Here is a 16,679-nt window from a genome sequence, read left to right as displayed (position 1 = left end):
GTGTGTGTGTGTGTGTGTGTGTGTGTGTGTGTTCGTTCCTGTGACTAATTCTTCATTCATCTGTGTCCTCAGTGAACTCCAACCATCTATGATGCAGCCTCTCCTTCGACGCCTTGTCTTCGATGTTCCCCATCTCACAGACGACAGCAACATGCCACTAAAGGTTAATATACAAATTGCAGTTCACTACAGGAGAGCAGAAAATAAATTGGTTCACCTTGATAAATTATACATTTTATGATCCACCAGCTCTTGACCAGTCACTACGAGCAGAGGTGGAAGTACTACTCGCTGGCTGCAGGGCAGGGTGAGCAGGCTCTGGCCTCTGAAGAGGAGCTCCACCTGTCGAGAAAGTTGTTCTGGGGCGTGTTTCAGGCCTTGGCAAAGAAGGTAATCCATTTTGAATACCTGTGGCAATCTCAAAAATGACTTATCTACAGCCCTTAATTGATCTTTTCTTCTTTGAATTCTCCTCAAATCGTATTTCCGGAGAGATATCAGAATCTTCATTTGATCTTCGTCCTTAGTGAACTTCTCAAAGAACCTGAGTGGAGGAAGATAAAAACCCACTTGTGATTACGAGTACATTTTTTTACATCCTAGTATAAAGCCCTCCATCCTTGAACAGCGTTGGTTGAAGTGTGAGAGACGTAAGCAGTAACTGAATCTTTCTTCAGTTGACATGTACCAGCATATTTTCTGAAATGATCGTTACGTGATGGATTGAGAACATCGATACATAAAAGATTCAAGCTCAAAGGATCATTCCAGCCCCACTGGAGACTTGCTTTAAAAATCCTTGAAATCCAGTTTGCAAAGAAGACTCTCTACAGAGTGTGTAGTGTAGCTTAGGTGCACAGTATTTCTATATCCCTATTTATTGCACAACACTTAATGATTTGCAGCTAGATAGTTTTTCAGCTGAAGTGTTTCTTCATGAAGGCTAGGTCTATGTATCTGAAATAAAAATCCAATGTGTCATTAAATTAATTAAATAAACTGGTTCCCTTGAAAAGTGTTCTGTTTGTAAAATCCAGACGCATGCTCAAAGCAAGAAAACATTGTTGTTGTTGCAGAAAGCAACCAAAGCCAAGGCTTAACCAATATCAACCAAATGTAAAGTTGCAGTGCATGTACTGCAATTGGATGTGAGCTCTTCATTATGCCGGATTTGGTTCAAATAAACCTTCTCCTGTGTTTATTTGAACATAAGACATTACCTCTGTTAAATGTATCAACCATGTCATGTTAACATACAGAGCTGACAAATGACATTTTTTTTTTTTTGCTTCCTCTTTGGGCATACATATATTTTTGTAAAATGGAGATGGTGCATAACAACTTTTTATGTATTACTCCTTTTTTCTTTTACAAATATTGGAACAGGAGGACATATTTTTGGAAATGTCCCTGTACAATACACTATATCTCATTAAAACTACAATTTTGTTGCCCATCTCCCCCGAACACTGTCCCATTGTGTCTTTATCTTTACTTCCTCCTACAATATGTATCCTATCTTTCTCTAACTCTACAGCCCTATGAGCCTCAGTTATTCGGGCTGTGTGTCCAGTGCCTGGCTGCCGTGTCCATGGCTCTTCCTCCTGACCACATGGACTCAAGCTGTCTGTCGGATACAGAGAGAAAAGCCTCAATGGACACAGAAGGACACTTTGACCCCCAGCCTGTAGATACCTCAAGGTAAGATCCTGACCAGAGATACTTATTGATAACAGATAAAGAATAACACCTTTTTGATTTTCAATGACTTGTTCTGCTCTAGGAAATATGTAAACTGTAATTTGGTAAAGAGAATATACTTTAAACAGCATTGGGCTCAACAATTGACCCATTTGTTATCAATATCCCCATATGGCCTATTGTATTTTTCAAATTTCAGGAGACGCAATACTTTTTGAAGTGTATGTCAATATACAATTTTAATTTAAATGTCTGGCTGCTGAGATATCGTCGCATGCACATCATATTGGACACAGAAAATATGCTTCCAAAAAAATGAGCAAAATCATTAAAGAACTTTTTTTTTAATTAAATGAAACTACTGCTGTGCACATGATAATGTATCTTCATGCTCTAAGAAAATATTTCCAATAATAATGCACAATTATATTCAAATGTGTTACTGTAGGATAGAGCTACATGATGTGTTTTTTTTGTTTCCCCTGCACTAGCGTGTCAGTGCCAGAAAGACTGGAGTTTGTTGTGAATAAGTACGCGGAGCACACTCATGAGAAGTGGTCCCTGGACAAGGTAACATCTGAATGTATTTGTTCAAATCCGAAGGACCGGTTTACGTTGATGTATGATATCCTGGTGGTGACTGAACCACTTAGGAATATATTTACATGACAATATGTCTGCTTCACAGTGTCTGTGTTGTAATTTATAGATGCCTGCATATTTTCTTATGTGTACTTTTACACTGAATCTGTATGTTATCTCTGTCAGTTTGCCAACGGCTGGGTTCACGGGGAGCAGCAATGTGAGAACACCAAGGTTCACCCTCGCCTCAAGCCATACAGGGCTCTGGCTGAGAAGGTAGAGTAAGAAGTCCAAAAATACAACAAAGTTAAGCAGTGAAGTGAGACCACCCCTAGGCGCTATCATAGCCAATGTACTGTGTGTAATATAAAATATGAAATGCATTGGTTTTTAGGTCTTTGGGGTATGGAGCTTACAACAGTTTTTGAAATAATAAAATACAGTAGTTTGAAATAGTTTTTCCATTATCTGCTGTCCTTCAATGACCTACTAAGTTCAGTTTTTTTATAAGGGTATATTGATATTTCCGAGTTTTCTAGGAAAAGGAGGCGTACCGCTGGGCCATTAAAGAAACCATAAAGAGTATGCTGGCCTTTGGATGGACTATAGAGAGAACCAAAGAAGGAGAAGCATTCGGCACGCATACCGTTACACGCAGAGTATCTCAGTCTGGACAGGTACTCAAAAGGCCTCATTCACACAGCCTTAGGGCGCCATACGTCTGTTGTATTAAAATGTAGGTCTTTCCCTTTATATATACAGTCTATGGTCTTTCCCCACCAAACACTTCCCCCACTGCATTTCCTACTAATTTCTTTTTTTTGTTTAAAGTGTTCAGCCACTTTGATTTTAAATTTTTTTCATTCAAGAGTTGACAAACAATGGTTGTCTCTTATAGCTTTCTTTTGAAGGAGCATCAACCTTCAGCCCTAAACCAATGGACATGAGCAGCATCACCTTATCATGGGACCAGTGTGTGAGTAATCCTGCCTTATTTAGCATTAAAGTATTTCAAACCTTTGTTCTACTTTAATCTTGACACCAGATCAGCAGAGCTAGTAGCACACCCGTTACCAATGTTGTTCTATATAAGGCAAAGACATGATACTAAATGCCTACAAAACATAGGATCATAATTGTGAGTGGTCAGATGTAAGTGGCTTGAGTCTGTGCAGTTATAGACTACCGGAACAGACATACATTTATTTTAAGACAACTCAGTGACACAAATTTCAGTGCCTGAAAAATGAAGTCACCTTAAAAAGATAAATCATCTCCCATCGGTTACATGTTGGAGTGCTGTGTAATCGTATTTTGGATACTGGACCCATTTTCTTTGATGCATTTCCTTGCTAAAAGTAGTTTCCTTGTTGGAGATCTATTAGGATACTGTCTGCTTCTTTATCACTTATGTTGTGTTTGGGTCTCCCGTGACCCGTTTCAACTACGCTCTAGTTTTTCTTATCAGAACAAGGCTTCATGATATCCTCCACAACAGCCATACTGTATAAACACTGCAAAACAGATTTTGACAATTTTTGCCAAGTCTGAAGGTCTCTAAAAAACAAAGTGTATAATTTGGTGTTCTGGTCTGGGGAGACCCAGCAGAATTGTTTTGGGTGACTCGAGGTCAAATTTGGCCAAATCAAGATTCATCTTTGACTTTAAACACCCCTCCCCCACCCCCTTCATCAACTGTAACAATCGTTTTTCGCAACATGCACCTGGTCTCCCCTTCCTCTGCCCCCCTCCCCCCACGGGAAATCGACCTTTCTCAAAGAATATGTACACAACACTTTAACCTGAACACAAACATGCATGTGTGCAATATGTGGTGTAATGTGTTTTGGTTTTAGTTAAAACAATATTGGACGATAGTCATTATTTTTGTGTGTTTTGGACTGAGATAAATCATGGGTCAAAATTGACCCACGAACACCATGAACGGTAACAGCTTTGGAACACAACACAAGGGTTAAAGGAGTTATAGTTCCGTTTTTTTGTGTTTTTATTTACATGTCTTATTAGTGAGTTTTATATATTTATGAAACAAAGCGGATTGGGAGGAGCTGATATATTTGGTCGGAATGTATACTTGCCATGTAACTTGTTTTTACAAATGTTGTGATAAAACTTGTGTTGCAAAGATAGAGTAAATAGATCTAACTTTTGTATTTGTTCCTTTAGGCTATGGCTTTACAGTTGGCTGAAAACTACCACAATGCCTGGGCTAAGAAGAAGAAATTAGAGCTGGAGAGCAAAGGTACTAGTGCTGTCAACCACTGTTTTCTGATATTTCTATGATGCGTCCTGTTTCTATTTCTATAAGTCGTGTTCCCACAGGGGCCACAGAACTGTTAGCAAAAGTTTTAATGTATTTGACCAACGTCTGTTTTCAGGAGGAGGAAACCATCCAATGCTTGTACCCTATGATACTCTAACAGCCAAGGAGAAGACCAAATTCAGAGAAAGAGCGCAGGATGCTCTCAAGTTCCTTCAGCTGAACGGCTATAGTGTGTGGAGGTGCATAATAAACAATGAGCTTTCTTTGCTAAAGGCCAATGTAATACAGCATGAAAGATGTATAACTAGGGATGCTTGAGGGAGTATCGGCCGATATCGATCGGCCGATACTCCCTATCCCTATGTATAACCCATCTTCATTTCACACTGGTGCAGAGGCAATTTTAGAAATTAGAAAATTCCTAGTCCAGATTATACATGAATGACAAAGCTTATTGTCTTCTAGCAGCAGTGTTTCATTCCCCCTGTATGGTTTCACCTCCTCTACAGGGATCGGAAGACAGCCGAGATGGACTTTCCAGCCATAGCCAACTGCTTTGGCTTCACTCTCCTTCAGCAGCTGCTGGCTCACACTGAGGAGGCCCAGGAGCATGTGTTGGAGCTGGGTATGATGATCATTTCACTTATTGGAAATGTAAAACGTCCAATAATACATCCCAAAGATATGAATATCTTATCTCATCACATCATCACATCACCCCAGTCCTCAAAGACCTCCACTGGCTTCCTGTCTCCCATCGCACTACAAACTTCTGGTCCTCACCTACAAAGCACCCCACCATCTGGCCCCCCCTTATCTCACACACCTTCTCACTCCTTATCAACCCCCACGGTCCCTCAGATCCACCGCAGCCGGACTCCTATCCATTCCCACATCCACACTCTGCAGCTTTGGGGACNGTTTGTCTACCTTCCCTCATACTGTAAAGCGTCTTTGAGTTGTGAAAAGCGCTATATAAATAAAATGTATTATTATTATTATGTAGATGACGCTTCAATGTTTTTGAACATATTAGTGAGCCTTGAGTCTGGGACTTGAATTCTTCACATTTGATCAATATTGAGTCTTAAGTCTACATTCAGCAAGTCTGCCTCAGGGTGGATTTGATGTAAACCATCACTNCTCCACTGGCTTCCTGTCTCCCATCGCATCAACTACAAAGTTCTGGTCCTCACCTACAAAGCACTCCACCATCTGGCCCCCCCTTATCTCACAAACCTTCTCACTCCTTATCAACCCCCACGGTCCCTCAGATCCACCGCAGCCGGACTCCTATCCATTCCCACATCCACACTCTGCAGCTTTGGGGACGGAGCCTTCTCAGTGGCAGCTCCTAGGCTCTGGAACTCCCTCCCCCAAGATCTCCGTGACTCTGAGTCCCTCACAGTCTTTCAGTCCCGCCTCAAAACACATCTTTTCAACTCTGTCTACCCATAAGCCCCCCCCCCCTCTCAAACAACTTCCTCTTGACTGCCTTTATTTTGTTGTTTATTTTATTTTACTATATTTATTTGTTTGCCTGTCCTTGTTTGTCTACCCTCCCTCATACTGTAAAGCGTCTTTGAGTTGTGAAAAGCGCTATATAAATAAAATGTATTATTATGTAGATGACGCTTCAATGTTTTTGAACATATTAGTGAGCCTTGAGTCTGATTTGATCAATATTGAGTCTTGAGTCTACATTCAGCAAGTCTGCCTCAGGGTGGATTTGATGTAAACCATCACTAGCCCACAGCATGCCTGGGTATGTGAACTTGTCTGTCTTACGTGAGAATTACACAGAAACACTTTTATTATTAATACGTTACTATTTTGTAACTTGTACCACGGTAGATGTCTTTGATCAAATATTTCATTTTTTTTTTTTTTCCAGAGGTGATGCAAGCCAGAGGACAGATGTCTAAAGGAGAGAGAGCTGCACACCAGCAGCCAATTCATTTTTTCCCCAAGGTTTGCCTCAGATCAATTACATATCTGAACAGTCCTAATCCATATCAGTCTGATATGAAATCCCTGGCATTGACTTGGCTCTCTTGCAAGGCCATTTTCGTTCCCCCTCCTTTTTCTTATTTGATTTACGTCATCTAATTAGTTTTGTTAGACGGTTGCCATGGGAAACCCCTCTTAAGTAAAACCCTTTGTGGCTGTGTAATTTATTTAGCTATTTTGGAAATCCTTGTGGGCGTGTCGATTGCCATCAAGAAATTGATTAAAGCTTCCCACTCTGTTCTGCCCCTAAGGAGGCAGCGAATGAAAAGGGGTTTATTTCTTCATTGATGGGACCCACTGAGTTGGTCAGCCGATACCATGAGCAGTCATGCCTCAGATCTCTACACCCCACACCTCCCACTCAGCCACACACTCCACTCACATCCCTGCCTGTCCATCTGTCCGTCTGTAAATAGGCAGTGCTTCATATGAAGAGCTAATAGATGCCAAATGTTCAGCTCTTTTCCCCACAGGTCCTTATCGGGACTAATTATAACACATTCAAGTTGTTAGAGGCACTGCAAAGACCCAAAACCTTATTTGAAACACTAATCATGATGACAAGACAATTTCATTGGATGCATTAAGGGAAATATGTTACTAACAAGTGACAATCAAGAGTTATCTACTTGATTTAATGGTACTTGTACTTCAAATGATGTATCTTTTGAGTAAGTTCTCTCTTTACTGTACTGATGATATGGCTACTACTCCATTCAACTTAGGTTATCCTTCCTCTCTTGGAACAATATGTGAAGAGCCATCGTCCATACTTCCTGCCCACTTCTCACTGCTCAAGTGGGAATAAAAGCCATGCATCAAAAAAGGAAAAGGAGATGATTGCAAGGTATGTGTTAACCCCCAACAAATATCATGGTATGTTGATTTCACTATACGTTTTTTTTTAAATGCTCTTACACATCATATTGTATAAGGACAATTCCTCAGAACTTTTCTGTCAAATACTTTGAAAAGTTTAATTATTTCTTTTCTTTATCAAGTGTTTATTTCAATGTAAAAGCCTCATTCTTCTGATTTTGTGTCCTGCAATTACTTTCCCACTCCTCTCCTCATCACTGCCTTTGTCCTTCTCCTCACATCCAGCCTCTTTTGTAAGCTTGCAGCTCTAGTAAGACACAGGATGTCCCTCTTTGGTAAGGATGGTGTGGAAATTAAGCTCAATCACTTGTTCTCTTGTTAGTGTCCTTGGTTTGCTCCTTAATATGTTATTATATGAAATTCATCAAATTCCTTGTGTGTTTATGCATGTTCTGTATTTGACTCTATTTGTCTGTGTGTGAGGACATTGTGGATTAAGTGTGTAGCAGGGTTCTTACGGTCATTAAAAACCTGGAAAAGTCGTGGAAATTCAAAATGCTAATTCCAGGCCCTGGAAAAGTTATCAAAAACAATATTTTTCCTAAAGTTTTGGAAAATTCATGGAAATGTAACTAAAGTTGCATCAAATATAATTAATTTATATTTGATCTAATCGCCAAAATAGTAATACTATAATGATAATAAATACTGTATCGTATAGTAATGAAACGTAAAATGGCATTTAACTGTCGAGGTATTTTGCTGGTGAGAGATTTGAGTTGCTTTAGCCTGTAGAAGCTAGTAAGCCTACTATTTGATTTGTTTTAGATAGGCACAACATGTTTCATATGCAGACCTTATTTTCCTGCTTACCATGTTAAAATAAACCATTGTCAGTGTTACCGTTGAGAATGAGTAATTTTTTTGGTCATGGAAAATTAGGTAAAGGTCATGGAAAATCATTGGTGAAAAAGTGTATGAACCCTGGTGTATGTATGTGTGTGTTTTGCCAGGAAACGAAGCGTCGTCAGTTGCAAGCTGCCTCCATGTTTTGGCTCAGACTCTGGATGCCAGGTAGCTCGATAGCACTATCGTCACACTCTGCCTGAACCGATCCCCTCGCTCTGCCTGCGGTCACATCAGTGTCACACCACCATGTCTGAGGATGAGATGACTGGTGTAATTGAGCCACTGATGCTATCTAATTGTGGTTGATATCACTTTTACTCCCTGAGGACACTGCCTCTGAAGCATGACCCTAAAAGTAGAATCTCGGCTCGGCAGACATTGATGTCTCTTAGACTTGTCTGCTGGATGGATTAGCAACTGATTTAATCCACTTAACTGTTTTTATCAAAGCTTGTAAAAGAGACACTGCATGATGCCTTTTTAAACTGTTTTATTATCTCCATATCATTTCTTATTGTTTTATTTTGAAGTAGGCAATCACATGTTTTGTGTCCCTTATTTGTACATGTATAACTTAAAGGTAGGGTAGGTAAGAATGGAGAAACCAGCTCGAGTACGGAGCCGAAAAAAATCTGCCCCTTCCTTCAGACTTCCTTACAGAGCCCCTCCTCCAACACACATGAACGCGCACATGACCAATGAGGGCACGAGATGGAAGGCTGACAGGCATCCAGTTATTTTAGCCGGGCCGGCTCAGATGATTGGTCGTGCTTTTTACAGCGCCACGGCTTCCACAGATGACATTTTGTTCATGGATTTATTGTCAAAGCATTTCATTTATTCACTGCTATCGGGACGTTAAGAGCATTCCATGGAATATAACAAAGTGTATCTGAAGTGAATTACCTGCCCTACCTTTAATGCAGTTTACCACTAAACTAACTGCCATTTTCCACCCTTTGGCCCTAGAGCATTGATGAAGTCAGCCCCAGAGTTTATCCAAGCATCCCTGCATTCATTCTTTGAGGCAGCCGCAACTGATCTGGAGATGACGGTGGAAAACCTCTCTGTGACCTTGGTCTGTTTGCCTCAGAGTCGGAGTCAACAGGCTAGAGGAGTTGCCAAGGTTCTCAGCTTCACAACCTCTGTTCTCCTGCCCACCCTCACCTCCCTCTTTCAGCATCTTGGCAACCAACACTTTGGAGTGCTCCTCCTGGGTGAGGGCGACTTTGATACATTTTACATCCTCGAATGCACCCTTAGATACACAATTACCAATACAGATTGTTAACATACCTTCACAATATTACATAAACACACTCTAGCACATGGTTCTTCAGTAGTTTGTACATTTGTGAAGGAGCTGGATAAACATTCCACCACATGTTTGAAACCAGCTCCTTGAGTGTCTCAGTTATAGCCATAGAGCAGCAGGAGCATATTGTCAACATCACTGATATCCTGACCTTCCAGGAATCATTCATTATCTGCAGCCATCCAGCTACTAGTCTATCTCTCTCTGTTTGCACGCTATCAGCTTTCCTACTCACTGTCCTTGGATTTTGCCTTTCCAGTGGGGAGTATCCAGGTGTACTGTTACAGGATCCTTAACAGCCTCCACTCTCTTGGCACCAGCAGCAGCATCTACATGGAGGGGTACTACCTTTATGGCTATGTGATTCACAGTTAGCGATTTTGAAAAGAATGTCTTCCTGTAATCTTGTTTTCTCTCTTTTAACAATCTAAACTATATTTATTTTAACTCATTTCATCAAGGCTATGGATTAGTGTATACGGGTCAAGTTAAGTGACCAACATTTCTGACCCTGAGATAAGAACAGAAAGTATCTGGCAGATCACTTACATTAGCAAACCTACCCCACAGAGTTTGATTAGATTTGTACATTAGTCAGCCCTATGCCTCTGTCCTAACACAGTCTTCCTGTGCAGGCAGAGGGCAGCAGCAGGGGCTTGTCTGGCAGCTCTGACTGGGACGTTTCCTGTTTGCTTCCTGGAGCCTTCTCTAAACCAAAACAACCGTTACTCCATCTACAACACCATGAGTGCCTCTGAGAGAGAAGGTAATAACCATTGTCATTTTCGTTACCTAATAATGATGTGACTGAAGTGCCACAACATTCGTCAATTAATTAGTCACAGGACAAAGACTCAATACAAATGAACTAACCCTCCTGACACACTAATCAGTGTTCTCTGTTTAAACCAACCCCAGCTCCAACCCCCATATCCTTACCCTGTTTTCTCAGCCTTATGATCCATTTCTGTTTCTTTTAGACTTTGGGCTAGCAGATCAGGTGGAGGACATGTGTCCCTACCTGCCCTCTCTGGATCAGGCTCTGGAGGAGGTGGAGGATTATGCTGCAGCTGGTGCTGGGGCTCGCCAGGCACAGTACATCCATGTCACTGAGGTCACTCTGCCTATGCTGTGCAGCTACATGTCTCGTTGGTGGGACTGGGGCCCCGAGGGCCTGCCAGACAGCCCGATCTGCACCGCTGTCATTCCTCAACATGCTAGTGACCTTCTTGGCCACATCCTCCGTGTCATCCACAACCATGTCGGCTGTAGCCAGGGCGACTGGATGAAACAGCTGGCAGGTATTATGGTCATATACATTACTCAGATATTTTCTTTATTTCGGTTATAATTCCCACTACTAACAGTTGCCATATCTTTCAGTTTTTTCCCAGCCGATTATATGCAAAGCCCACATTGGGCTGTTAAAGAGCCACTTCCTGCCACTGATGGAGAAGTTGAGAAAGAGGGCCGAATGTGTGCTGCTTGAGGAGGAGCAGATGAAAGCAGAATGGTGTGATACCTCCGAAGCAGAGTTACAGATACAGGAGAAGTTCACTGTGCTGGTGCGAGACCTCTACGCCTTTTATCCACTCCTCATCCCATTTGTGGATTCTAATCGGTAAGGCACTCTGCCAAGGAGCTCAGACGTGGAGACGCAAGCTTATTTGTTTCGGCCAGAAGCTCCAGGAGAGTTATTAGAAGATTCTTTAGAATCAATGGAGTGTAACTTTTTTTTACTCTGATACATTGACACTAGGAGCACTGCTAATTCACCTCTGCCCTTTGCAGAAACCTTTTTGAAATGCACTTTTTCCATCAATGTTCGTGAAAAAACTTGTAGTAAATTGTAAAAATAAAATGGATGTTGTTGATTGGTATTTGAAGATAATATTTCAGGCAAATGTTAACTCTTACTGGAATAAATTCCCTGATGATACTGTGATGTGTTTTGTTTTGCCTCAGTGCCAGCTGGCTGAAAGAGCCAAACCCTGACGCTGAGCAGCTGTTCTGCATGGTGGCAGAGGTCTTTATATTCTGGGCCAAATCTCATGTGAGGATGACACATCGTGGTTTTTTATTTATTCCTTTCATGTCCATGCTATCCAAGTGAATATTCTACTCCATAAACCATGTCATCTTTCTTCCCCCTTTGTTTGCTACTACAGAATTTCAAATGGGAGGAACAGAACTTTGTGGTCCAAAATGAAATAAACAACTTGGCTTTCCTTGTCAACAACGACAAAATGTCCAAGGTCAGCCATGTTTGTTATTTGTACGGCAATCACCAAAACGTTGGCAACTGTCAGTCAAGTCTCAAAGTTAATTAATCTTCATGGTTTTTTAATAAATAGTTTGACCATGAGCAGAAGAGGGTGAAGAGGAAGGGGGATCGGTATTCCACACACACCTCTCTGATTGTGGCGTCCATGAAGAGACTGCTCCCTGTGGGACTCAGGGTTTGCTTTCCGAGTGACCACAGCCTCATCATGTTGGCTAAGAGCGGCTTCTCTCAGGTCAGTTGGAAATGTACGAGGATTAGTGTAGCCTTCATGATGACAAAACCTTCCATGTACATCTGAGTGTATTTATAGAGGCAAAGTCCCGCCCATCTACTTCCGACCCATGGGACCTTATTTCGGAAACATTATGTATTGAAGTCAATGGAGAGAGAAAACGTATCTTTCGATCCCGTTTGAATTGTGCCACGAATTACACATATGATGTTTGTCAATTTTAACAAATAATTTCCATGTCAAAAAAGTCACAGTTTGTCGTAAAACTGTTGAAATATAAGACTATGAAAAATACGCAACTAGAAAGACTACAAATCCCAGAATCCCGGTCCTGCTCTTACGGAACCGACTAACTCCCCTTGTGTGTATGTACAGTTCTCAACATACCCAGACTTGTAGTGATTTTCACCTCGTTTAATACTTTTCGCCTCATTCTGAAAGAAAGAAGTGAAATGTGCCAACGTGACGGCCGTCTTGGTGTGTGGTGCGAGACGGGAGATATAGTTCATTGAGCGGTTTCACACAAAAAAAAGTGTTACTTCACAGTTTTATGACACATTTTTATTTTTTTGACTTGCAAAATTATCTTTTTAAATTGACAAACATCATATGAGTAATTCGTGGCACAATTCAAACGGGATAGAAAGATAATCTTTCTCTCTATGTATTGACTTCAATACATAATATTTCCGAAATAAGGTCCCATGGAGCTCCCCCGGAAAGGGAGGGACTTCGCCTCTCTATGACAATCTGGAGTGTTGTAGGGTCATGGTGGACGTGAGTGCCCTGTAATATAGATATGTGGTATGTAATGTATATTTCATGTTGGCCATTGTCTGCCTTTAACAGAAGAACACTGAAGATGAGATTCGAGAACGTGTTTTCAATGGCCTTCAGCGTCAGGTAACAATCTTTATTGTGTTCGTAACATTAATACAGTATTTCATTTTTTAAGATTATCAGTTGTATTTCATCATATTTAGTTTTTTATTACAATATTTCTGCAGTATGAAATAAAATCCTTAAAGAAGGGTTTGTTGACTGACATGGTAAGTGGAATTCTGAAATAAATAACTCTTACCTAGCTATAGAAAAACTGCTTGGCATCTCTATTTGATCTTGGTTTAATTAATTCCTTCTTAAAGTATAATCAAAGTAAGTGTTTCCTACATTCTGGAGACACTCTGCATATTCATCACCATGCATGAATACATGTGACTTTTAATTTGCAGAAGGCAGCAAGTATGTGGTAAATGAAATTGAAGAATGCTCTCTTGGCTTGCCAAATCAGGAACAAACATAGTATAATAATCTCATTACTCATTGCTCACCAGAGACATCACTGTGTCACATACTCACTAAACTGTTAAAAATATGCGTGCATTATCCAGTTATTCACGAGTCAGTCATACATATGTTTATTCATGAGTCAGTGATGAAAAAAAACACACATTCTGCTCTCATGAGCATAATCAATCAGACTTTTAAACAGACATTTGATTATATTTTTGCACAGCCCATCATTAAGCCTTTTCTTAAAGTGATTATTATTATTTTTTTTAAGTGTTCTGCTGTATTGTTGTGGTTCATATGAGAAAGTCAGAAAGGAAATCAAAAGTAATAAGGATGGCAAGATTCAGCCCATCAACTGGATTTCTTATTAATGTTTTTTCGCCTTTTATTTTCAGACCAAGCTCCCTTATTCTCTCTTCTGTTTGTTTTGCTCTGAATCCCCGTTTCTCATTGCTGAAGCATTTCTCACCCTCCAGCAGTCTTCCTAAAAATATGTGTAATTGAATGGCTGAAACACAAAAGAAGAAAAGAGAATATAAAAGAATCAATTTTCGAATGTTTTCTCTTTGCAGGTGTTAAACGGCTTGAGGAAAGAGTCCCTTTATACAGATCCTCCAGGCCAGCTAGGAGCAATTACTGACGGCCAAAGGACTGTCGACAGGATTCTGGAAATAGCTCGAGTTCTTTATTACCTTGACCAGGTGAGCTTTTAAAGCAATAAAACGAATTATCATTATCAGTACACAAGTATTTTTATTTCATTTTTTGCTTGCCAAAGTTTAAGTGATTCTCTTTTATAGCCTTTTTTATTTAGATTCTAGAGAAGGCTTGTTAACACAGGTTTAAATAGTAAAATGAATGATTGCTGAATTCCATGTAGCTACTTTAGTTTCAGGGCAAGCCCCCCAGGAAGTGCGCCGGACTCTGAGGAAATTATTCGTTGTGGCCAAACGGCGTAACTACACTTCCATATCGGTCGCTGGGCCTGGAAATACTTTTTCTCCTTGACTTACATTGGGAAAGAGACGTCTGTAAATCGTTGGATAATGTTTTTTAAACTAAATAAACTACCCAGTATGAACATTTGTATAGCCCTTATTAAAAACATGTGCTAATAATGTTATTCTGAGTTATTTTCCTCGGCTTTATGAACGTGCATCTGAGAGTGGGAGCTCGGGGGCGGGGCTTAAGGGGCAACTCAACTGCGCATGCTCTGAGCGCAAATACGGGTACTTCTGCTCTGACAGCAAGGCATGATGGGTAATCTGTGACGTTTCGCTCTCTCAAAAGTTGGGCCATTTTGTCATGTGCCAATGAGCAGCTCTCATAGGAAAGAACGAGACCCCGCCTCCCTCGCTGTATCCAGTTCTTATTATACATCCATGTTTCTGGGTCCTAATATAGTGCGTCCTGGCATGCTTTCATACTATCATGGCTTACGATTGAGCCATCATTAACGCTATTAGTATCACCTGCTACAAAAGAGTCTTCTAGGCACTGTTAGAGAAGTGTTTGATATTACAACACCTACAGTACAACATAACGGTGCTCTCGTAATGTTATGTTGTACTGTAGGTGTTGTAATAGTAATAATGTTGTACTGTAGGTGTTGTAATAGTAATGGATTAGAAACGTTAGATTGTTTTTCTTCTTGACGCTAATTTATTTGGAATATATTAATGCATGATAATTGCAAGACAAATGAAGATAAACTCCCACTGAAACCACTTAGGGTTCATGTGCACTATTCTATTACACTTTCTAATTGACGTCTTTGTTTATCTTTGAATTTCGGTTCAGGTGGAGCACCCGCAGAGAAATAAAAAACCCGCGTGGCACAGAGTGTTATCCAAACAGAGGAAACGAGCAGTGGTGGCCTGCCTGCGGATGGCTCCCCTTTACAACTTACCCAGGTACAAACGTGATTACATTATCATATGAAAACCCTGTGGCTGTGTGGCTTGTGGTGATATAGCAATAGTATTTGGATGTTTGTGTCTCGTGAATTGTAGCTGTGTCACCACCCAGAACAAGCATAAGAGGCCTTGATGAGTGTTTTATAATTGGTCTAATCAGAGCTCTTTTACGGTTTTATCGTGACCCTCTAAGCTGCCTGTTTGTCTATCTCTTATTTGCATGTGTGTATGCAAATGTGAGACTCCTGTTGTCTCTTTCTTCTGCCTCCCCAGGCACAGAGCCGTCAACCTGTTCCTTCAAGGCTACAATAAATCCTGGATATCAGCAGAGGACCACAGCTTTGAGGAGAAGCTTGTGGAGGATTTAGCTGTGAGTTGAAAGCAAACCATATCGACACCAGAAGGTTCAAATGATCTGAAACATAGGTAGGAGTTAAAACAGGTCTATTTTTTGATTGGGAGAAAAACACAAATTGCCATCTACCATCCATAACCTAGATTTTCTAAATGTACATATCAAATATGGCCCATCATTCCTTTTTCCTTTTGGTTTTGTGTGCCATTGACTCCGTTCAGTGCAATGTAAAAATTACTCTACATCAGGGATGGGGAATTTGGATATGGGGGCCACATAATTGATGTACTGGCCACCAGGGGGCCGCAGATTCACTTGGAACACACACACAAATTAGTAGTGGTGGCGTCTCAAGTTGCTTACTTTCGTTACAGCAACGTTCTGCAAACATACTAAACATTGTGGTTTCCTGAATTCAGTGAAAATATATTCTTTCTCCCACTTTTCTTGGAAAACACGATTTTCCTCAGATACCTTTCTCTTGCTCATGCTGACATCCACAGAGGGCTGTGCTCATCTGTGACCCGCTCTATCGAAATCAGTCAGAAGTCGCAACGGCTCATTTTAAAATAAAAGTGGATTTGTGTAAAAAAACTAGTTTTTCGGGGTTCGGGTGTTTTGTTTGATTTTAAGTAAACAAGGTCTTGGCTTTCAGAATATGACACTTTTATTGCCAAAATCACACGATAAATACATGTGTGAAGCTTCTAAAGGGAAGATGACAGCTCTCACTCGCACCCTGCTGTTCCTCAGTGCCGCTCCCCCTCCCTCCGGCTGAAATTATGAATGCAAGGCGTATAGTAATCATAGATAACACGGCAGGGTCCGTTACAGTTTGTTTTCATCTTATTTCAAATAAACAAAGTCTTGGCTTTTAGAATATTAAACTCGTTTCGCCAAATTAAAATGATAAATACAACTTTGAAGCTTGTAACGGCATAATTACAAGCGGAGAACGGAGTGATGTGGCCCGACAACA

At 40.7% G+C, this 16,679-nt stretch overlaps 1 protein-coding gene across 1 annotated transcript in view; it reads left to right on the top strand.

Moving 5' to 3' along the window:
- ryr2b (ryanodine receptor 2b (cardiac)) overlaps positions 1 to 16,679 on the top strand; it is a 192,107-nt gene that overhangs the window by 43,671 nt on the left and 131,757 nt on the right. The window contains 26 exon segments of the mRNA XM_010793548.1: positions 73 to 163; positions 250 to 390; positions 1,538 to 1,701; positions 2,193 to 2,271; positions 2,470 to 2,559; positions 2,823 to 2,960; positions 3,182 to 3,259; positions 4,471 to 4,546; positions 4,683 to 4,806; positions 5,077 to 5,192; positions 6,474 to 6,538; positions 7,303 to 7,424; positions 7,682 to 7,731; positions 8,410 to 8,470; positions 9,275 to 9,522; positions 9,880 to 9,961; positions 10,256 to 10,386; positions 10,601 to 10,921; positions 11,004 to 11,241; positions 11,586 to 11,673; positions 11,789 to 11,884; positions 11,975 to 12,136; positions 12,986 to 13,039; positions 14,002 to 14,130; positions 15,230 to 15,342; positions 15,619 to 15,715. Of these exon segments, the coding sequence (XP_010791850.1) occupies positions 73 to 163; positions 250 to 390; positions 1,538 to 1,701; positions 2,193 to 2,271; positions 2,470 to 2,559; positions 2,823 to 2,960; positions 3,182 to 3,259; positions 4,471 to 4,546; positions 4,683 to 4,806; positions 5,077 to 5,192; positions 6,474 to 6,538; positions 7,303 to 7,424; positions 7,682 to 7,731; positions 8,410 to 8,470; positions 9,275 to 9,522; positions 9,880 to 9,961; positions 10,256 to 10,386; positions 10,601 to 10,921; positions 11,004 to 11,241; positions 11,586 to 11,673; positions 11,789 to 11,884; positions 11,975 to 12,136; positions 12,986 to 13,039; positions 14,002 to 14,130; positions 15,230 to 15,342; positions 15,619 to 15,715 (3,154 nt within the window).

The sequence above is a fragment of the Notothenia coriiceps genome, unplaced genomic scaffold (assembly GCF_000735185.1).
Source record: "Notothenia coriiceps isolate Sejong01 unplaced genomic scaffold, NC01 NC01_scaffold00001922, whole genome shotgun sequence".
Classification (NCBI taxonomy): Eukaryota; Metazoa; Chordata; class Actinopteri; order Perciformes; family Nototheniidae; genus Notothenia; species Notothenia coriiceps.
Note: the sequence above shows the minus strand (reverse complement) of the source record. Positions and strands in the feature narration are given on the sequence as shown.